Genomic DNA, 23,426 nt, shown 5'->3' with positions numbered 1-23,426 from the left:
AGTATGAAGAAATGGGTCCAGGGCAGGCAGGTGGTGATACACCCAGTTAAGTGTATATATTACCAATCACAAGAATCTGGGGTGCAGCCCCTGCTCCCCATCTGCAGAGGATCTGCTTCACAAGTAGTGAAGCAGGCCTGCAGGTGTCTATCCTTCTCTTTCTCTCTCTCTCTATCTCCCTGTCCTCTCTCAATTTCTCTCTGTCCTATCTGATAAAAATTAGAAACAAAAAAAAGACACCAGGAGTGGTGGATTGTAGAGCCAGCACTAAGTGCAAGCAATAACCCTGGTGACAATTAAAAAAAAAAAAGTTTTTAAAAAATATGCCCAGGATGTCACTCAATTATATGCATATGCAAGAACTTAAGTTCATATCCCAGAGCCATATTTTTAAAAGATTGACAGTCCCAAAGTGGGAGAAATGTTAGGGGAAGATGACTAGAAGACTCTGAAACCCAATTCCAACAAGACCATGAGAGAGAAAGGAAAAATGGAAAGACATTCAGAATAAAGATGTAGGTGTGGCTTAAAAAGGAAGAGAAGGCAGGATCATAGAAAAAAATGGGCAAAAAATATATACAGATAAATAGACAGATAGTTATAGAAATAATAGTCAACCCTTATCTGTGATCTTAGTAGAACCACTGCAGTTTCAATGGAAGGAATGGGGACACAGAACTCTGGTGGTAGGAACAGTGTGCAATTAATTGTACCCCTGTTACCTTCTAATTTAGTAAATTCTAGGACTTAAACAAATCTTATCAGTTCCTTCCAGGTATGGATACATTGGAACAAATCATCTCCTTGGGTATGACTATCTACACACAATGTGAAAAGATGAGATACTGCAAGAGACAGTGTCAGCGTCTAGGGAATCGGGTTCATGGTCTGCTGGTGCCACTACAAATGCTCCAGAACCAGGGAGCAACAGACCTGTCCACAAAAATAAGCACCACCCTGAACCGTTTCCAGGCTGTCCTAAAGGAAGCAAATAGTCAAATAGAAAAGTTCAACAAAAAGTCTGATCTCTGGAAGATTGTAACAGCAGGGCAGGACAAAATACTCTTCAGTGAGGTGAACAAAAAGTTGAGAGATGTCTCAGAGGAGCTGTCACTGTTGCTTCAAGCATATCCACTGATTTCAAGCATCAGCCAAGATACTGCCTGGCAACAGGAAGATCAGCAGGATGCAGAAGAAGACAGGCAAACATCCCAAATGCTGAGAAATGGTAAGGGTTTTCTTTGGGATAGGAGAGCAAGTGTGTGTGTGTGTGTGTGTGTGTGTGTGTGTGTGTGTGTGTGTGTGTGTGTGTGTGTGTGTGTGTGTATTATTGTATGAAGTACTGGGGAATGAACCTAGGGGGTTTGCATAGATAGATAGGTAGACAGATATAGGTATAGATAGCAATGATCAGGCTTCTGGGTCCAAATTTCTTTTTTTTTTTTTTTTTCTTTTCCTCCTCCAGGGTTATTGCTGGGTTCGGTGCCTGCACCATGAATCCACCGCTCCTGGAGGCCATTTTTCCCCCCTTTTGTTGCCCTTGTTGTAGCTTCGTTGTGGTTATTATTATTGCCCTTGTTGACGCAATTCGTTGTTGGATAGGACAGAGAGAAATGGAGAGAGGAGGGGAAGACAGAGAAGGGGAGAGAAAGATAGACACCTGCAGACCTGCTTCACCGCCTGTGAAGCGACGCCCCTGCAGGTGGGGAGCCGGGGACTCGAACCGGGATCCTTACGCCGGTCCCTGCGCTTTGCGCCACATGCGCTTAACCCACTGCGCCACCGCCCGACCCCCCGGGTCCAAATTTCTTTCTCTCTCTCTCTCTCTCTAATTTTTTTTAGCTAGCAAACTTTTTTAATATTTATTTATTCCCTTTTGTTGCCCTTGTTTTATTGTTGTAGTTATTACTGTTAGTTATTCATGTCATCATTGTTGGATAGGACAGAGAGAAATGGAGAGAGATGGGTAAGATAGAGAGGGGAGAAAAAGCTAGACAACTGCAGACCTGCTTCACCCCTTGTGAAGGGACTCCCCCTTCAAGTAGGGAGCCTGGGGATCGAACCAGGATCCTTACTTTGGTCCTTGAGCTTTGCGCCACATGCACTTAACTCACTGCGCTACTGCCCAACTCCCTTTTCTCTCTCTTTGTTTTTTAAAGTTATTTCTTTTTTAATATATTTTATTTATTTATTCCCTTTTGTTGCCCTTATTTTTTTAATAATTTATTTATTCATGAGAAAGATAGAAGGAGAGAAAGAACCAGCCATCACTCTGGTACATGTGCTGCCGGGGATCGAACTCAGGACATCATGCTTGAGAGTCTAGTGCCTTAGCCACTGTGCCACCTCCCAGACCACTACCCTTGTTGTTTTATTGTTGTTGTAGTTATTATTGTTGTCATCATTGTTGGATAGGACAGAGAGAAATGGAGAGAGGAGGGGAAGACAGAGAGCTGGAGAGAAAGATAGATACCTGCAGACCTGCTTCACCGCCTGTGAAGTGATTCCCCTGCAGGTGTGGAGCCGGGGGCTGGAACTGGAATCCTTACACCAGTCCTTGCACTTTGCGCCACCTGCACTTAACTTGCTCTCTCTTTTTAATAACTGTTTAAATAAGAGATACAGAAAGACTGACACAGAAAGACCAGTACACTGCTCAGCTCTATCTCATAATGGTGCTGGGGATTGAACCTGGGACCTCTGGTGCATCAGGCATGAAAAACTTTTTGCATAACCATTATGCTATCTCCCCAGTCCTCCTCTATCATTTCCTATTTATTTATTTATTTTTAAATATTTATTTATTCCCTTTTGTTGCCCTTGTTGTTTTTTTATTGTTGTAGTTATTATTGTTGTTGATGATGCCGTTGTTGTTGGATAGGACAGAGAGAAATGAAGAGAGGAAGGGAAGACAGAGAGAGGGAGAGAAAGACAGGCACCTGCATACCTGTTTCACTGCCTGTGAAGCGACTCCCTTGCACGTGGGGATCCAGGGGCTGGAACCGGGATCTTTACGCGGGTCTCTTAACCCTCTGTGTTACCCCCGACTCCCTACTTGTTCATTTATTCCCTTTTGTTGCCCTTGTTGTTTTATTGTTGTAGTTATTATTGTTGTTGTCATTGTTGGATAGGACAGAGAGAAATGGAGAGAGGAGGGGAAGACAGAGGGGGAGAGAAAGATAGACACCTGCAGACCTGTTTCACTGCTTGTGAAGCCACTTCCCTGCAGGTGGAGAGTGGAATCTCAAACCAGGATCCTTCCGCTGGTCCTTGCACTTAAGCCGCTGCACTACTGCCCGACTCCCTTTATCATTTCTTATCCAAAGCAAATGGCACAGTTATGCTTCACAGCACTTTCTCTGTGCTGAGAACTCAGAATATTTGTGAGAGTAGTAGCAAAGAAAAAAGCTTTTCAATCTGCTTTGAATCAGCATTCTCTGAGTATTTGTTACTGTTTTTCTTGTAGAAGACAAAATAATAGAAGCTTCATTGAGACGGCTGGAGAAGAATAACAAAGAAATCATGGAAACCCTGAGACGCTGTGAGTTATGAGACCTGCAGCTTCTGACTGCACCCAAACTCAATGGCATTTCTTTTTACTTATTTTCTTTTTTTAATTAATTAACTTCTTTTAAAAATATTTTTATTTTATTATTTATGTATTTATTATTATCTTATATTTATTTATTTTCCCTTTTTTTGCCCTTGTTGTTTTTCATTGTTGTTGTAGTTGTTGTTGATGTCATCATTGTTAAATAGGACAGAAAGAAATGGAGAGAGGAGGGGAAGACAGAGAAGGGGAGAGAAAGATAAACACCTGCAGACCTGCTTCACTGCCTGTGAAGCGACTCCCCTGCAGGTGGGGAGCCGGGGGCTCGAACCGGGATCCTTACATCGGTCCTTGCGCTTTGCACCACATGTGCTTAACCCTATTGTTTTTTTTTTTTTTAAGATTTTATTTATTTATTAATGAGGAAGATAGGAGGAGAGAGAGAGAAAGAACCAGACATCACTCTGGTACACGTGCTGTCGGGGACTGAACTCAAGACCACATGCTTGAGAGTTCGATGCTTTATCCACTGTGCCACCTCCCCCACCACATTAATTAACTTCTTTAGGATAGATAGAGAAAAAAAAAAGGGGGGGGAAAGGATAGACAGAGAAATCAAAACGGAAGGGGGAGTTAAAGACAGAGAGAAAGAAATCTTCAGCATTGCTTCACCACTCATGAAGCTTCCCTTCTGCAAGTGGGGCTAGGGGGTTGAAGCCAGTTCCTTGCACATTGTAACACATGCATTCTACCAGATGTGCCAGAACACTGCTCAGCTGTAGATTATGGAGGTGTTGGGGGTTGAACCTGGAACCCTGTAGCCTCAGGCACGAAAACCTTTTTGCATCACCATTATGCTATCTCCCCAGTCCTCAATGTCATTTCTTTACTCGGAACTGCACCCCACCCCTCCACTTCCTGGGTTGGCTTGTTGGAAGCAGTCCACAGATTTTGAGATGTGTTCATGACTAGTCCAACCTTCTGTCCATGGAGTAGCATTTGAAGGGGGGTATCTTTTAGTACCACTCAAACTGCAAGAAGTTTCCTCTAAATAACTTCAAAGCTTCGATTCATTTACTAACTTTCCAAGGAGGAATTCAAATCAGATTTAAAATGCTAATTCATAGGGCCAGGAAAAAGCTCACCTGGAAGAGTATACATTTTTCCATGTGTGAGGAGCTGCGTTTGAACCCCAGGTCACCATATGGGAGCATCATGCACAAGGGAAGCTTTACAAGCCAGTGGTTAAATCACTCAGGCATGAAGCTCCAGTAGAGTCCTGGTGAGAAAAAACCTTTCAGAGGCTTGGATATGGCTCTGTGGGTTAAGTGTGCCCAACCATGCTTGAGACTACATGGGAATGTCATGGACAGCATCAAGTGACTACCTTGGATGGTAGAGTGATGCTCTTTTGTTTCTCTCTCTCTTTCTCTCTCTCTCTCTCTCTCCCTCCCTCTCCCTCTAAAAATAAATAAGATAAATTGGGATTGGGCCAGGTGTGTGAGATTCCGGGTTCTTTCTCTGGCACTGAGTAAAATTAATTAATTAAATGCTCATTCATTCAACAAATCATTGAGCCTCTGTAAACTAAGATGTAGGAGAGGGCCTGCCTTCTGGGAGCTCATAGCCATAGGGTAGAGGAAAGAGAGACATGTGAACACCCAACAGCCATGGGGTCACTAAAATTAAATCCTCTCTCAGAATAAAATAACCAGACAAAATGCTAAGTATTCAAGTGCCAAGTAGTGTGGCTCCAGGAATAGAGCAAACTCTTGAGATGAGAGGTAAGAGTTGAGGTAAGGGTTGAGGCTAGAGATACTAAGGGTGTAAGGGGAGGGGGGTTGAATGATACTTTTCTGTTGAGTAACCTGCTGTGTTTCTACCTGTCACTTAGAAGCACTAGAACCTTTTCTTTGGACTAAGCCCATCAGAAAGTCCAACCAGAACCGGCCTTGGTTCACAGTGCAAGACTTCCCACTCCCATGTAACCAAAATGCTGCTTTCTTTAGGATATCTCCCTCAGATCATTGACTCTTTATTTTGTTCTCTCCTGGGACTGAGATCAGATTTACAGAAACCTGTGAGAGCAATCCCACAAGATCAAATCAAGGAGATTAAGAAGGAGGAGCTGTCAGGACGAGAATGGGTCCTGTTAAAGAAAGGTGAATTCAGCACTGTTTTTCGAGGAGAATACCACCGAGCTCCAGTGTCCATAAAAGTATTCAACAACCCCCAGGCAGGAAGCACTGAGTAAGTTGTTTTGTAGAAGCCTCTCAAGAAGTGTCTTACTTCTTCTATAATTCCCTGAAGAGAGAGGAACAGTATCTCCATTTTTAGAAGGGGGAACTCAGGCCACAAAGAGTTAAATGACATCCTCCTAAGAAGCAGAGGCTAGACTTAAACACTTATCTTTGGACTTCAAATCTAGTGATGTCTCTTATTCATGTATTTAGATTTTTTTTTAATGTTTACCCTTTCACTCCTAGTTCTTAGTTGCTCATTTTCTCCTAGACGATAAAATGTGTTTTGTTCCTGTATCCTTACAAAGATTATGTTTTGGCCTGGGGAGAGAGCAAAGTGGTTATGTAAAAAGACTTTCATGATTGAAACTTTGAGAGCCAAGGTTTAACCCTCAGTTCCACCATAAACCAGAGCTGAGCAGTGTTCTGGTAAAATAATAAGAATAACAATAACAAAAAAATAAATAATGTTATTATTTTTTTTCTTTATTGGGGAATTAATGTTTTACATTCAACAGTAAATACAATAGTTTGTACATGCATAACATTCCCCGGATTCCCATTTAACAATACAACCCCCACTATGTCATTCATCATCTTTCATGGACCTGTATTCTCCCCACCACCCACCCACCCCAGAGTCTTTTACTTTGGTGCGATACGCCAATAATAAATAATGTTATTATAGGTTCATATATAGTGTTGACTTTCAGAATCTTGTTCATGCTTTTTAATTTTTCAGACATACTAGTATCCTATTCTGCTGCCCTTTTTTCTAACTCTTTTCCATTATCATTAAAAATCTACTATCCATGGGAAACTGGGGAATGTTATGCATGTACAAACTATTGTACTTAGTGTTGAATGTAAAATATTAATTCCCCAATAAAAAAAGAAAAAAAAATCTACTATCGGGGAGTCGGGCAGTGGCGCAGCAGGTTAAGCGCACATGGCGCAAAGCACAAGGACCGACACAAAGATCCCGGTTCAAGTCCCCAGCTCCCCACCTGCAGGGGAGTTGCTTCACAGGCAGTGAAGCAGGTCTGCAGGTGTCTATCTTTCTCTCCCGCTCTCTGTCTTCCCCTCCTCTCTCCATTTCTCTCTGTCCTATCCAACAACGATGACATCAATAACAACAACAATAAAATAACAAGTGCAACAAAAGGGGATAAATAAATCAATATTAAAAATAAATAAATAAATAGAAATGTAAAAATCTACTATCTTTGTAGTCCTTTCATTTTTGAGTACCATCTGTGGTATTATTATTGTTGTTGTTGTTGTTATTATTTAACTTTTTTTTTTTTTTTCATCATTTTTCATGGACCTGTATTCTCCCCACCCACCCACCCACCCCAGAGTCTTTTACTTTGGTGTAATACTCCAATTCCATTTCAGGTTCAACTTGTGTTTTCTTTTCTAATCTTGTTTTTCAACTTCAGCCTGAGAGTGAGATCATCCCATATTCATCCTTCTGTTTCTGACTTATTTCACTCAACATGATTTTTTCAAGGTCCATCCAAGATCGGCTGAAAACGGTGAAGTCACCATTTTTTACAGCTGAGTAGTATTCCATTGTGTATATATACCACAACTTGCTCTGAATGACTCTGAAAATGTCCAATAGTTCTAGGTTATCTATCTCTTCATTTAGCTCCCTTATGTCTTTACTGATTTTCTTCCTGGATGATCTGTCAAGTTGAGATAGTGGGGTGTTGAAGTCCCCTACTATGATTGTGTTACTGTTAATATATTGCTGTAGCTCTTTCAGTAGAAGTTTGATGTATTTAGATGGCTTCTCATTGGGTGCATAGATATTAATAATTGTTAAGTCCTCTTGATTGACTGATCCTCTGAGCATTAAGTAGTGTCCATTCCTATCTTTTTTAATCTTATGTATTTTAAAGTCTATCATGTCAGATATGAGAATAGCTGTTCCTGCCCTTTTTTGTGGGCCATTGGCTTGAATGATAGTTTTCCATCCTTTCACTTTAAGTCTGTGTTTGTCTTGTTGCGTTAGGTGAGTTTCCTGTAGACAACATATTGTTGGGTTGTGTTTTCTGATCCATCTTCCTACTCTGTGTCTTTTAATAGGTGAATTCAGGCCATTCACATTTATTGATATCAAAGATTGAAGATATTTTAACGCCATTCTTGTAGAGTTTTAGAGTGTTTTGATATATGTTCTATTTGTGGTGGTCTGGTTGTTTATAGGAAACCTTTCAGAACTTCTTTCAAGGCAGGCTTGGTGATGGTTGCTTCCTTCAACTGTTGCTTGTCTGAGAAGGTTTTGATGCTTCCATCTAGTCTGAATGACAGTCTAGCAGGATATAGTATTCTTGGCTGAAAGCCTTTCTCATTGAGCACTCGATAGATATCTTGCCATTCTCTTCTGGCCTGTAGTGTTTGTATGGAGAAGTCTGCTGCTAATCTTATGGGTTTTCCTTTGTAGGTGACTCTTTGTTTTTCTCTTGCAGCCTTGAGGATCCTTTCTTTATCCTTATTCCTTTCCAATCTAAGTATGACATGTCTTGGTGTCTTTAGGTCTGGGTTAATTCTGTTTGGGACCCTCTGGGCTTCTTGAATCTTTATGTCTTTGGTGTTGTCTAGACTAGAGAAATTTTCAGCTATTATGGCCTGGAGAACGCTTTCTTCCTCCCCTTCTCTTTCTTCCTCTGGTAAGCCAATAATGCGTATATTGTTTCTTTTGAAGTCATCCCATAGGACTCTGTTGTTGTTTTCAGCATCTCTTAATCTCTTTTTGAGATCTCTTACTTCTTCTTTAGTTGTCTCTAATTCATCCTCAATCTTGCTAATTCTGTCTTCAGCCTCATTGATTCTATTCTCTCTGCCCTCTACTGCTTTCTGGAGTTCATCTATTTTGTTGCCCTGCTCTGATACTGTTTTAGCTTGTTCAGCTAGTTGCCTTCTTAGCTCAGCAATTTCAGCTTTCAGCTCTCTAATAACCATGAGATTATTAGAATTTTCTTCCATATTCTCATTTGTTGTTCCTGTAGTTCTGATTACAATTTTTTCAAATTCTTTACTCACTCCTGTTATTATTTCCTTAGCTAATGTTTGGATGTTGAACTCGTTGTTTTGTGCTTTGCCCTCTGGAGGACTTTTAGCTGGACTCTTGTCCTGGTTCGAGTCTCCATTATTTTTTCTTGTTGTTTTAACCATTTTATATAAGTTAAGAGGTTTTTCAATCCCTGAGTTGGAGTTCAGTGGTGTAAAAGCCTTTTTTTTTTTTCCCCTGTAGGCTATGGTAGCCTGAGGGCTTTTAAACTATCAATAGGCTTCTTGGCTTAATCAATGACTCCTGACCAAGAGATAAAGCAGGGTGTGGCAGAGATAATCCAGTGGTTATGCAAAGAGACTTTCACAGCCCTTCAGCTATGCCACAGAGGTATAGTTCTTCTCCTGAGTTTCCCGGTTAGATCTCTGTGCCCTGGTGTCCCTCCCTGTTGCTGCTCCAGATTCTGAGGGTAGTAGCAATGGAGACTCAGAGTTGTACTTGGTGAGTCTCTGGGGAGTCCTTTCCTCCCTTCAGCTGTCCCCTTGTTGGTGGAGCAGACTGGAGGTGGTGTCTCCACTGACAAACTGTCGAACTGTTAGCAGTCACTTAATCTCTCCTTAGGCCCCTCTCTCCTCTCTGTCACCAGCCACACGTGTTTGTACTCACGGGTGATTTACTGGGTTTCTGTGGTCATTCTAGTCCTGTCTTGTTTCGGTCCGGGTGGTCTCCTTTGGTATTCCTAGTTGATCCGGGAGAGGAGAGGAGAGGAGAGGAGAGGAGAGGAGAGGAGAGGAGAGGAGAGGAGAGGAGAGGAGAGAAAGCGATCTGCTGCTCGTAGCTCCGCCTCCCTTTAACTTTTTTTTTAACCAGAGCACTTCTCAGCTCTGGTTTATGGTGGTGACAGGGATTGAACCTGGGACCTCATTTAGTGCCTCAGGCATGAGAGTTGTTTGCATAGCCATTATTCTATCTCCTTCATCCTTATTTATGGTATAGATGGTATAGATACATGTTTTACTCCCCTTTCTAGTGATGAAACCTAATATGATTACTACTTCCCTCTGCCAAAAATGACACCATTATTAAGCACATATATATATTTGGTGAGGGGGGTAGGTTTGGTACCAATATTATGGATCCACTGCTCACAATGGCCATTTCTTTCTTTTCTGTTTTTTTTTTCCTTTCCACTATATTTGAAAGGACAGAGAGAGTGGTCCAGGAGGTGGTGCAGTGGATAAAGCACTGGATTCTCAACCATGAGGTCCCAAGTTCAATCCCCAGCAGCACACGCACCAGAGTGATATCTGGTTCTTTCTCCTATCTTTCTAGTGAATAAATAAATTCTTTTTTAAAAGGACAGAGAGAAATTGAGAGGGAGAAAGAAAGACACCTGAAGACCTACTTCACTGCTTGTGAAGCATCCCACACACACATAGGTGGGGAGCAGGAGCTCGAACTTAGATCCTTGTGAATGATGATATGTGTGTTTAACTTAGTACACCACCACTACCCAAATCTACCACCACCACCATTAAGTATCTCTAATGGATATGTTATAAGAATTCTTTTTTTTTTCTTTTTTTGCCTCCAGACTTATCACTGAGACTCGGTGCCTACACTACAAATCCACTACTCCTAGAGGCTATTTTTCCCTTTTGTTGCCCTTGTTGTTTATGGTTGTTGTTGTTGTTGTTGTTGTTGTTGCTGTCATTGTTTTTAGATAGAACAGAGAGAAATCAAAAGAGAAGGGGAAGATGGGGAAAGAAATATAGACACCTGCAGACCTGCTTCACCACCTGTAAAGCACCCCCCTTGCAGGTGGGGAGCCAGGGGCTCAATCTGGGATCCTTATGCCTGTCCTTGAGTTTCATGTCATGTGCACTTAACCTGCTATGTTACCCAACCCCCAAGAGTTTCTTTGGACTGTTTCAAAGAAGGGAACTGATAGATCAATGAAGTGTGCATTTTGAAATTCACTTGATCACTTTCAGAATGGTTTGTCTGTGTCTGCACGGCCACCTGGGAGTGACTACGTGAAGATGGCTATAGCTGCATGTCTCTGCCAATCCTTGGTTGTCTCTGACTTTCTCATTTGTTTCATCCTTATGGTTACATGACAATATGTTATAGTTAGTTATTTTAATTTAAATTTACTTTTCCCTATTTACTAATGACTTCAAACATTCATTTATATGACTTTTAGTTATCTGGGTGTCTACGTTCTTTTTTTTGTTTGTTTTTTACTTCCAGGGTTATCACTGGGACTTGGTGCCTGCACTACAAATCCACTACTCCTGTGGCCATTTTTTTTCAAATTTTTGGATAGGACAAAGAGAAATTGAGACAGGAGAGGGAGAAAGACATACACCTGCAGACCTGCCTCACCGCTTGTGAAGTGCCCACCCTCCCCACCTGCAGATGGGGAGCCAGGGGATCCAACCAGGATCCGTGAGCTGGGCCTTAGTTTTGTACTATGTGTGCTTAACTCAGTGCGCCACCACCTGGCTCCCGGTTTACTACTTCTTTATATTGCCTGATTATATCCTTTTCCCTTTTTTATTTGTCACGCTTACTTCATCTACCTTGGTAATTTGTAGGTGATTCTTGTGCAATTCGGAAAGTTATCACTGTCAGCTCTAGATATTACAAAGCTCTTAACATGTTCTCTATAGTTTAACTTTGTCTATGGTGTCCGTAAGACAGACATCTTAACCTCTGATGCAATAAAAGCTACCACACTTGTTAACTTTTTATTATTTGTGCCCTATCTCACCCCTAGTGGTGAGTTATTCTGCAATTAAATGACTTGGTATGGCAAAGCACATGCTTTAACTTTACAGTTTTATTTTTCGTGTTAAATTCTTAATCCTTCTAGATTATATCTGATATAATGGAGGACCTATATTCCTCCACACAGTAAATTCATTTTCCTTCTTCCTTTCTACCTACCTTCATTCCTTCTTTTTTTTTTTTTTTTCTATTTTATTTGACAAGACAGAGAGAGCTTGAGAAGGGGAGGGGAGATGGGAAAAGAAAAAGAGAGATACCGGGGCCAGGCGGTGGTGCATCAGGTTAAGCACACATTGTACTAAGTGCTCAAGCGCCCACTTAAGTACCCACTCAAGGATCCCAGTTCAAGCCCCCGGCTCCCCACCTGCAAGGGGGTCACTTCACAAGCGGTGACGCAGATATGCAAGTGTCTATCTGTCTCCCCCACCTCTCCCTCCTCTCTCTTATCTAATTTAAAAAAAAGGGAAAAAATGGCCTCCAGGACCAGTGAATTCATAGTGTGGTACCAAACCCCAGCGATACCCCTGGAGTCAGAGAGACCGACCTGCATCCTGACATATGGTAATGTGTGTACTCAACCATGTGTGCCACCGCCCAGCCCCATTATTATTATTTTTTTATTTCTTTATTGGAGAATTAATGTTTTACATTCAACAGTAAATACAATAGTTTGTGCATGCATAACATTCCCCAGTTTCCCATTTAACAATACAACCCCCACTATGTCATTTATCATCCTTCATGGACCAATATTCTCCCCACCCACCCACTCCCACCCCAGAGTCTTTTACTTTGGTGAGATATGCCAATTCCATTTCATTATTTTGGTTTGTGTTCTGACATTGCAGTAATCATCGATATCTAGTAAGGCAAATCTCTCCTCTTGAAAAAAAATTATCATAGGCTTCAAAATACACATTAAGATTTTGATTGGGGGGCAAGGGTAGATAGCAATAATGGTTTTACATACTTTCATGCCTGAGACTCCAAAGTCCTAGGTTCATTCCCCTGCACCACCATAAACCAGAACTGAGTAGTGCTCAGATTAAAAGAAAAAAAAAAAAGATTTTGATTGGGATTATATTTTTTTGATTTTTCTTTTTTAACCAGAGCACTGTTCATCTCTGGCTTATGGTTGTACTGGAGATTGAACCTGGGACTTTGGAGCCTCAGGCATGAGAGTCTGTTTGCATAGCCATTATGCTATCTACTTCTGATTGGGATTATATTTTTACTGGCTTTATTAAGTTATTATGTATATGCCATAAAATCCACTTAAAGTATACAGTATAGGCCAGGGACAGAGCACATCCATACAGCACACATGCTCTATTTTTCTTTCTTTCTCTCCCTCATATATAAAAGAATAATGTGGGGGTCGGGTGGTGGCGCAGTAGGTTAAGCGCATGTGGTGCAAAGCGCAAGGAGCGGCATAAGGATCTCGGTTCGAGCCCCCGTCTCCCCACATGCAGGTGAAGCAGGTCTGCAGGTGTCTATCTTTCTCTCCCCCTCTCTGTCTTCCCCTCCTCTCTCCATTTCTCTTTGTCCTATCCAACAACGAACAACATCAACAATGGCAATAATAATAACCACAACAAGGCTACAACAACAAGGGCAACAAAAGGGGGAAAAAATGGCCTCCAGGAGCAGTGAATTCATGGTGCAGGCACCGAGCCCAGCAATAACCCTGGAGGAAGAAGAAAAAAAAAAAGAAAAGAATAATGTAGGGCAGGGGTAGATAGCATAATGGTTATGCAAAGAAACTCTCATGCCTGAGGTTCCAAAGTCCCAGGTTCAGTCCCCTACACTACCATAAGCCAGAGCTGAGCAGTGCTCTGGTAACAAAATAATAATAATAATATTTTTAATTTAAAGAAGTAAACAAAATGGACACTTTAGGAGGTCAGGAATATAGTTTAGTAGGAGATTTATATGTATAAAGTCCTAGATTTTTATCCCTGGTACCAAAAATAAAAATAAATACATGAGATGTATTTACAGTTTAGTTCCTTTGAATATATATAGAACCACAAAAATATTGACACAGTATAATTTTAGAACATTTTCTTTCTTTTTTTAAGATTTGCTTATTAATGAAAGAGAGAGGAGGGTAAAGAGAACCAGAGCATCACTCTGGTACATATGCTGCCAGGGACTGAAGTTGGGCCTCGTGCTTGAAAGTCCAATGCTTTATTCTCTGTGCTGCCTGCCAGACCACAATTTTAGAACATTTTCATCATCTCCTATGCCCGTTAGTGATAGTCATTCCCCACCCACTCCCACCCCCATCATCTCTAGCTGTGAGCAACTGCTAATCTTCATAGATTTCCTGTTCTAGGGACTGAAAGGTGACACACCTGTTCTACCTTGTGCAAGGACCTAGGTTCAAGCCCCCGACACCCACCTGCCAAAACTAAACTTCATGAGTAGTACATGGTCTCTCCCTCTCCCTCTCCCTTTCTCCCTCCCTCCCTCCCTCCCTCTCTCGCTGCTTTTCTCTATTGTTATCAATCAATAAATAAATAAATAGAAAAAGAAATGGCTACCAGGAGCAGTGGTGGATTCATCCTCAAGCACTGGATCCCACTTCTTCTTCTAGCGTTTGCCCTTCTTCCATAGCCAGTCAACAGGTCAGGTTGAAAGCTGTCAGGAGCTGCATGTTGCTGGCTTTGAAAGTGACTGGGATCCATGTGGATTCAGTCGGCTAGGAAGGATCATCAGTTTCCCCAATGAATGGGTACTCACGGGATGCACCATGAGAAGGTCGATCCAATGCATCCCATGGACCCCACTGATAATCCTGGGACAAAAAAAATAAATAAAGTCCTGCTCTAGACATTTAATATAAATGGAATGAGATCACTAAGGAGAAAGCATAGTGGTTATGAGAAAAAGACTTTCGGGGAGCGGGTGGTAGTGCAGCTGAGTGGGTTAAGCACAAGGTGCAAAGCACAAGGACTGGCATAAGGATCCCGGTTTGAGCCCCTGGCTCCCCACCTGCAAGGGAGTCACTTCACAAGCAGTGAGGCAGGTTTGAAGGTGTTTATCTTTCTCTCCCCCTCTGTCTTCCCCTCCTCTCTCCATTTCTCTCTGTCCTATCTGACAATGACAACAGCAATAACAACAACAACAATAATGACAATAATGATAAACAATAAGGGCAACAAAAAGCGAAAAATAGCTTCCAGGAGCAGTGGATTTGTAGGCAGACATGGAGCCCCGGCAATAACCCTGGAGGTAAAATAAAATAAAATGAAAAAAAGGCTTACATGCCTAAGGCTCTGAAGTCCCAGATTTAATCCCCAGCATCACCAAAGGCCAGAGCTGAGCAGTACTCTGATGAAATAGACATACATATATGTCTAGCTTCTTAGAATGAATATATATATATATGCATATATATATGCATATATATATATATATATATATAGAGAGAGAGAGAGAGAGAGAGAGAGAGAGAGAGAAAGATTTATCCATACACACTAATTCTGTTGCCATAAACACCTGGGGCCTCCAGATATGACTGGGAGCAGCCAATGTCCTCAAAGTTCCAGCTCTTATCCCTGGGAGATTCTGGCAACCATGTCAAACTCAGCGATCTTTGATTAAACCCTGCAGCCCTGAAATCCCTTATTTATTTGTTTGTTTACTTTTAATAATGTTTGTGAAGTCTTTCTCTTGTTTAACTATTTTTTTTTAATTTTTAAAAATATTTTATTTGTTATGCCCAGAGGTTCGAGTCCCGACCTCACGCAAAGACCAGAATCACATGCAATAGCAAGAACCTTTTTTAGCAAGTTTAAGCTTGGGCCACCGACACCCTTCCACTTAAGGGGAGAGTCTGCGACCCCGATCATTTCTCATCCCACCTTTTTATAGTTATCACAGGGTGGGTACAGGTGGAAATATTTACACGGAACAAGGAACAGTTGGTTTCAGGTTAACGGCTGTTCTCAATATTTGGGGCTTTTCTTTAACCTCACATTATTTATTTATTTTCCCTTTTGTTGCCCTTGTTTTTTATTGTTGTTGTAGTTATTGCTATTGTTATTGATGTCGCCATTGTTAGATAGGACAGAGACAAATGGAGAGAGGAGGGGAAGACAGAGAGGGGGAAAGAAAGACACCTGCAGACCTGCTTCACTGCCTGTGAAGGGACTCCACTCCTGGTAGGAATCTGGGGGCTTGAACCAGGATCCTTATGCCAGTCCTTGTGCTTTGCACCATGTGAACTTAATCTGCTGCGCGACTGCCCCAAAGGTTTTGTTTTTTGTTTTTAATTTTATCAGAGCTCTGCTCAGCTCTGGTTTATGCAGAAGATTGAACCTGGGACCTTGGAGCCTCAGGCACAAGAGTCTCTTTACATAACCATTATGCTATCTCTCCCTGCAGTTGTTTAACTATTTATTGATTATTTATTGAGAAAGAGTGAGAGAGCCAGACTGTCACTCAGACGCATGTGATATCAGGGATTAATCTCAGGACTCCACAATTGAGAGTTCAATGCCTTACCTACTGCTCTACCTCCATTTTGTTTGTCTTGTGTTTTTTTTTAATATATTTGTATTTATTATTGTATATATTAGAGAGAAATTGCGAGAGGAGAAGGCGATGGAGAGGGAGAGAGAAAGAGAGACACCTGCAAGCCTGCAGGTGTCATGAAGCTCTCCCCTTCCAGGAGTTGAACCTGGGTCGTTGTGCTCTGTAAGGAGAGCATTTAACCAGGTGCACCACCGCCTGGCCCCTCACTATTGAAAGTCTTTTTTACTAATCTGTGGATGAAAGGAGATATTATAATTTTGGCAGTGTGCTGGGTGGTAACACACCTGGTTGAGTGTACAACTGCTTGGCCCTTCTTTATATTTTGTCTTGTTTTGTTTAAATTTTTATTTGTTGGGAGTTGGGCAGTAGTGCAGCAGGACAAGCGTACATGGCACAGAGCTCAAGGACCAGCATAAGGATCCTGGTTTGAGCCCCTGGCTCCCCACCTGCAGGGGAGTCACTTCACAAGCAGTGAAGCAGGTCTGCAGGTCTCTATCTTTCTCACGCCTCTCTGTCTTCCCCTCCTCTCTCCATTTCTCTCTGTCCTATCCAACAACAATAATAACAACAATAATAACCATAACAACAATAAAACAACAAAAGCAACAAAAGAGAAAAATATAGCCTTCAGAAGCAGTGGATTCAGGGTGCAGGCACCGAGCCCCAGCTATAACCCTGGAAGCAATATATATATTCATTATTTTTATTTATTTGTTGTTACATTATTTATTTGTTATTTTTGTTTGTTTTGTAAGAGAAAACAAGAGCATCACTCTGGCATATACCATGCTTGTAATCAAACTTGAGATCTTATTATGCAATACCTGTAGGTGGAGACCAGGGACTTGTACACTGTAGCTTGTGCATTCAACCAGGTGTGTTACCACCCAGCACACTGCTGAAATCATAATGTCTTCTTTCATCCACAGATTAGTGAGACAGACTTTCAACAGTGAGATCAAAACCATGAAGAAATTTGATTCTCCCAATATTCTGCGTATATTTGGGATTTTCATTGATGAAACAGGTAAGGGATTCTGTCGGGAACTCGGGGGGATGGGAAGGGCTGTTTCCTGGTCTAGGGGGTGGTCCATCATATATCATTAGTGCTAGAATGTATTGCACTATCAGAGAGCAGCTGATAGGATGGAATCTAACTTGTTCCCACCCTAAAATGCATGTTCCCATCATTTTTGAAGAGAGGCGGACTTGAAGTTTACTTCAGTTCCCTGGGCTTCTTTGCACTAATGTGTCCATGTCTCCTCCTATCAGTCCACTGGGGACTCAAGGAGTCCTTGCTCTGAAGCTGGTCTGAGTGGAGGGTGTATTTTGTTTTTACAAAACATTTTCAAACTGACTAACTCAAACCAAGAGCCTATTCTTGGTCATGATTAGTATAGATCAGACCTAAAATTGAATTAACCTGGGCAGGAGAGATAACATAATGGTTATACAAAAAGACTTTCATACCTGAAGCCTCATAGTCCCAGGTTCAATCCCCCATACCACCATAATCCAGATTTGAGTAGTGCTCTGGTTTCTTTCTCGCTCTCATTAAAATAATACATATATATATATACATATATATACATAATAATTGAATTCACATAACCTTTTGTAAAAAACCTCAACACATCAAGTCCTTTTAAGTTTTTGTATATGTTTTTAAGATTTATTTTAGCTATTTTTATGAGGCAGAAACTAAAGCCCTGCTCTGGCATATTAGGTGTCGAATTGAAACTGAGGTCTCACACATATAAGTCCTCTTGCTGAGCTGCCCTCCAATCCTAATCTGTACTTTTAAAAAATCTTTTATTTATTTATTATTGGATAGAGACAGAGAGAAATTCAGAGGGGAGGGTGAGAAAGGAAAAGAGACAGAGGCACCTGCAGGCCTACTTCACTAGTGAAGCGTTCCCCCTGTAGGTGACAACCAGAGACTGGAACCCAAGTCCTTACTCACTGTAATGTATGCACTTAACTAGTTGGGCCACTGCCTTGCCTCCTTTTTTTTTTTAAATATTTTATTTATTTATTTTGTTGCCCTTGTTGTTTTATTGTTGTAGTTATTATTGATGTCATCGTTGTTGGATAGGACAGAGTGAAATGGAGAGAGAGGGGAAGACAGAGAGGAGGAGAGAAAGACAGACACCTGCAGACCTGCTTCACCGCCTGTGAAGCTACTTCCCGGCAGGTGGGGAGCCGGGGGGGGGGGGGGGGGGGGGGGGGGGCTCGAACCTTTTTTTTTTTTAAGTTAAATTTGTTCTTTTAAGGATGTATACTTTTCCTTTTCTTTTTTCTTTACCCCCACCAGAGCTTCTTTGGGGTTTGTACCTGCATGATTCCACAGCAGACTTTTTTTTCCTTCCTTCCTTCCTTCCTTCCTTCCTTCCTTCCTTCCTTCCTTCCTTCCTTCCTTCCTTTCTCTCCCTCTCCCTGTCCCTCTCCCTCTCTGTCTATCTCTCTCCCTTCCTTTCTTCCAGATAGGGGATAAGAAACAGGGAGAAAGAGATGGGAGGCCAGGTGGTTCAGTGCATGTTGCAATGCGCAAGAACTCACGTTAGAGCCCCTGGTCGCCACATGCAGGCAAAAACCGGCCTTTTTTTTTTTCTTTTCTTTTCTTTCCTTCTTTCTTTCTTTCTTTTTTTTTTTTTTTCCGATTTTATGGATAGGACAGAAAGAAATTGAGAAGGGACGGGAAGATAGAGAGGGAGATAGAAAGACAGACACCTCCAGACCTGCTTCACCACTGTGAACGACCCCCATGGTAGGTGGGGAGGCGGGGGCTCGAACCAGGGGTACGAACCAGGATCCTTGCGCGATCCTTGAGCTTAGTACTATGTGAGACACACCTGACCAGGTGCCCCCCCAGGGGGAAAAGCTTTGCAAGTGGTGAAGCAGTGCTGCAGGTATCTGTCTTTCTCCCTATCACCCCTTTCCCTCTTGTTTTCCAATAAATAGAGATAATAAAAAATTATAAAAGTAGAAAATCAAGAATTTATTATGTTTTTCTCTTTAGAAATAAAAAGGTTTAGGTAGTTGGGCAGTAGCACAGGGGATTAAGGGCACATGGCACAAAGTGCAAGGACCCATGTAAAGATCCCGGTTCGAGCTCCCGGCTGCCCACCTGCAGGGGAGTCGCTTCACAGGCGGTGAAGCAGATCTACAGGTGTTTTCTCTCCCCCTCTGTCTTCCCCTCCACTCTCCATCCTATCCAACAACAACAACATCAGTAACAACAACAATTATAACTGCAACAATAAAAAAAAGAAATAAAAAGGTTTAAAAACACAAAAGTTGCAAAAATGATAAAATGTAAGTTTGTTATATCCTAATTGTTTAGGTATGTTCTGTAAATTCCAAATAAGCAAAATATAAAAATATATTTTTCAAATCTTTATAGAACAAAAAGAAAACTACTTTAATCATTAAATATTCTTGGACTTTCTCTTCTCCTTCCCAGATGAATTCACAAATATAAAACTCATGTACATTTACATCTAAAGTACAAATCTCCAGTAGTCAAGTAATTAGTTTGTTATATGCAAAGTAAGCATTTCACATTTAGTTGATACGGAAAGCAAATTATAGGCTCAATAGAGACTAATCAATGAACACCAATTACTTTTACCATTGCTGTTAAAGAAATGTACAACAGTATATATTTTTGGTGATTATGCACTTTTTAAAGTAAATACAGTTTTAAGTATAAATCTTTAAAAAGCCATCTCTGAAGAGCTGTGAAGTGACTATGCTAGATATGATGGTCAGCCAACTGTCAGCAACCTCAGAAACCAAGCCAGGAGAAGATGTTTTTCTTTCATTTTTTTCTTCCATGTTGTCAGTTGCACACTTAACAAAGGCCTGATGAAGATATATTTCACAATCCTTTAGCATCAACTGTGTGAACTGTCAACTAAAGACACCACCTCTGATGTGGATGGTTTCATACAATCCATATTCTACCAATTTTATATCTTCTAGATCATCTTTTATGATGCTAATCAAGTGGCTAAGGCATTCTTGTTGTTTCAAAGGCTGCTTGAGTTCTCGTAACAAATCTGCATCTATATAATATCTTTCTTCATATTTGACTGCTCCAAAATGATTCTGCATCCTGATTTTGGACATCAGTTCATTTAATCCGCCCTTAGTTCACACTGGATTGTATCTAGCTGAACTCACAACTGCTCTTCATCAGCCTGGATGGTGTACCCACTCTTCCTCGGAATTTCTTGTTTGATCAGCACCTGTAAGGTTCTATGGGAAAGATCCATGGGTTTCCTCTTATACTGTGCAATTTTGGCCATAGTTGCAGTCTGATTCTTCTGTAATATCTTCAGATAGAGTATCTAGTCTTGTTTAATACTGCTTAATCATCTGATCTTGAGCTTTTAATCTCCAAAGGAGTTCTTTGAAACCCACCATTGGCATAGGAATTAACTTCTCAGAATCAGGGTTATCCACCTTGGCTTGCTCTCAGATAATTGGATCAACACCAGCAGGGGGATTCTGTAAAAGTTGTTTGATCTGTGCAGGAGAAAGTTCTGTCCTGGTCATAAGAAGGGTTATACCAAGTTGCTACAATTGTGTTTTTATATTGTTTTGTTCAAAGTGGGCATACAGTGTTGTAGCTGGAACTCTTCCTGAAGTACCATTTGGAGAACGCTCAATAACTTAAATAACAACTTCTGTCTGATCATCTGGCAATGTTTTAATACCCTCTACATTTACAGTAAGGGTCTGATGTGCTCCCAAAACTTTATGCAATGATTCTACCAACTGCTCTTGCTGGCTTCTAATATCTGTTTCTTTTTTCTTGAAAACTAAAACCATTAGCCCGTCTTAATCTTTATTATTGGGCATACAACTATAACCTGCTGGAATTCCACTTGTTGGACTGCAAATCTAAGGAAGCACCAAGAGACTGGGGTGATGTAAAAGCAAAGAGCCTTTATTCTAGCTGGCTAGGGCCGAGTTGCCGAGGGGCTGCCACACCAGCTCTCTGGCAATCGACCCCGTACCCAAGTCCTACTAGGATATACATACATTTCAGATTACAGACTACGTGACAGGGTTCAGCTACACAATGTCAGTTTTACAACAGTAGTTATCCATAGTCCCCAGGTGCAGGGAAGGGGAGTGGGTCTTTTTCTGCCTGGTGGTTACCTCCTTCTCCTGACTCTAGGCTTCCAGACTGTTTCCTCAGAGTCTGACCTTGGATTTATCTCCTGTTTTGCAGACTCCCAGGCCTTTCTCTTGTGACAGCTCTAACTCCTGAGAATTGCTTCTTTTCTCGGAGACAGGCCTGCCTTGCAACTGCCTACTTAACCCTTGGGTTGCCACTCTTTGCTATCTGGACATCATCTCCTTCCTTTAACTTTTAGCTCTGTACTATGGGAACAAAAGACACATTCCTGACCCTCCTGGGGTGTAGAGTTAACATTACTCAAAAAAGTAAAGCAAGTATAGGGCTGGGCTGGGAGATAACACAAGGGTTATGCAAAAAGACTTTTCAAGCCTGAGGCACCAATCCCTCCCACCACCATAAACCAGAGATGAGCAGTGCTCAGGTTTAAAAAAGAAAAAGCAGAGTCGGATAGTAGTTCAGCGGGTTAAGTTCAGCGGGTTAAGCGCATGTGGCACAAAGCACAAGGACCGGCATAAGGATCTTGGTTCGAGCCCCCGGCTCTCCACCAGCAGGGGAGTTGCTTTACAAGCGGTGAAGCAGGTCTGCAGGTGTCTATTTTTCTATCCCCTTCTCTGTCTTCCCCTCCTCTCTCCATTTCTCTCTTTCCTATGCAACTATAACAACATCAATAACAACAATAATAACTACAACAAGAAAACACGGGCAACAAAAGGGAAAATAAATATTTTTTAATTTTTAAAAATAAATTTTAAAAATGTAGGGGTTTCATGAGCATTGGACCAAAATATGACCCTTATAATAATTAATTAAATATGGTAAAGAATTCTGCCATTGAAAACCGAGGCTATTTTATAAGTACTGCAGTACTACTTTATTGACACTAGGTGGCGATCTAACTCCACGTTACACTCTTAACAACACATTCTAACTTACTGAAATGCTGTTCAAAACGTCATAATATTTCTATCATCAAATTCTTATAATTACAATTATGCATCCCAAATACCTCCTCGGTCTAAAACAGGTAGGAGTGCAGGTAAGGTCACGACAAATGATGTTCTCAGGTTGACAAGGCTGGTCCCGTTAGAGTTCTGGTCCGGATGGGTCCTGGGTCTGGTCCTGATCTGGTCCAGTCCTCCTCCCGATCTGGTCCGGGAATTTGCTGACACCTCCGTGGCCATCGGTGTGTTGATTGCCACGGGATATGCTGGATGGAGGCTTCTGAATTTACATGCTAGCATGCAATTCAGAAGTTGTCCTCCTTGTCCAAAAGTCGGGGGGGTTTTATCCCTGAGCTAGGCTGGGGGGTGTGGGTTAGGTCATTTCCAACCAATGAGAGTTGGGGGTCTTCCTGACACGTAGGTCTAACTTTATCAGGCTATACAAATGTGGGGCTTGCCCTGCACAAGACTTTATCTTGTGCTGGTGTATGGGGCATTTCAGAGAACTCTGGGGCCGTATTGGGCTTGCCCTGCATAAGACTTATGCTGGCCTGTGGGGGCATTTCAAAGAATTAAGGGGGGGCTACCTTAGGGTTGCTCCGCACGGGACTTTTTATTACACGGGTGCAGGGACATTTCAGTGTGTCCTGACACAAATGTCCTGACAGCTTTCAAGCTGTTGGTCCTGCTCTTCGAGTCCTCCAACTTAATGTTGAGGGGCTGTCCTTTGCCAAACGCATTCTTATTGGTCAATTGGCGATACAGCATCAGGCAGATGTTATCTGCCTACAAGAAACACATATAGCAGTCGATGAAGCTGCTCGATTCACCATCAGTGGATTCGATTTAATATGCTATAATCTCCATCCTAAACACGGCCGAGCCATCTACACCAAATGTGTCTTGCGGACGTTTACCATACGGCCTCTTCGACCTTCTACGACTCCATTACTGTTGGAACTATTCAGCTCTTCAATGTATATAAGCCTCCCAGTGCCTCATGGGATAATGAGGTCCTGCCTAGCCCGAATCACCCAGCCGTTTACGTTGGAGACTTTAATAGTCATCACCAAGACTGGGGATATTCCTCCACTCGTGCTGACGGCTCTGTCTTAGCTGACTGGGCTTCAGCGAATGACCTCTCCCTATTATACGATCCCAAACAGCCAGGCTCTTTTCACAGTGCTAG

General features: G+C 41.8%; 1 protein-coding gene across 1 annotated transcript; it reads left to right on the top strand.

The window, feature by feature from the left end:
* Positions 1-777: 777 nt before the first annotated feature.
* On the top strand, positions 778-20,988 carry LOC103117531 (mixed lineage kinase domain like pseudokinase). The gene is made up of 5 exons (XM_060184797.1): positions 778-1,228; positions 3,467-3,541; positions 5,617-5,800; positions 17,074-17,171; positions 20,760-20,988. The coding sequence occupies exons 1-5, from the start codon at positions 778-780 to the stop codon at positions 20,792-20,794; spliced, it is 843 nt and encodes a 280-aa protein (XP_060040780.1). The 3' UTR covers positions 20,795-20,988.
* The last annotated feature ends 2,438 nt before the right edge of the window (positions 20,989-23,426 follow it).

The sequence above is a fragment of the Erinaceus europaeus genome, unplaced genomic scaffold, assembly GCF_950295315.1.
Source record: "Erinaceus europaeus unplaced genomic scaffold, mEriEur2.1 scaffold_198, whole genome shotgun sequence".
NCBI classification, from domain to species: Eukaryota; Metazoa; Chordata; class Mammalia; order Eulipotyphla; family Erinaceidae; genus Erinaceus; species Erinaceus europaeus.
Note: the sequence above shows the minus strand (reverse complement) of the source record. Positions and strands in the feature narration are given on the sequence as shown.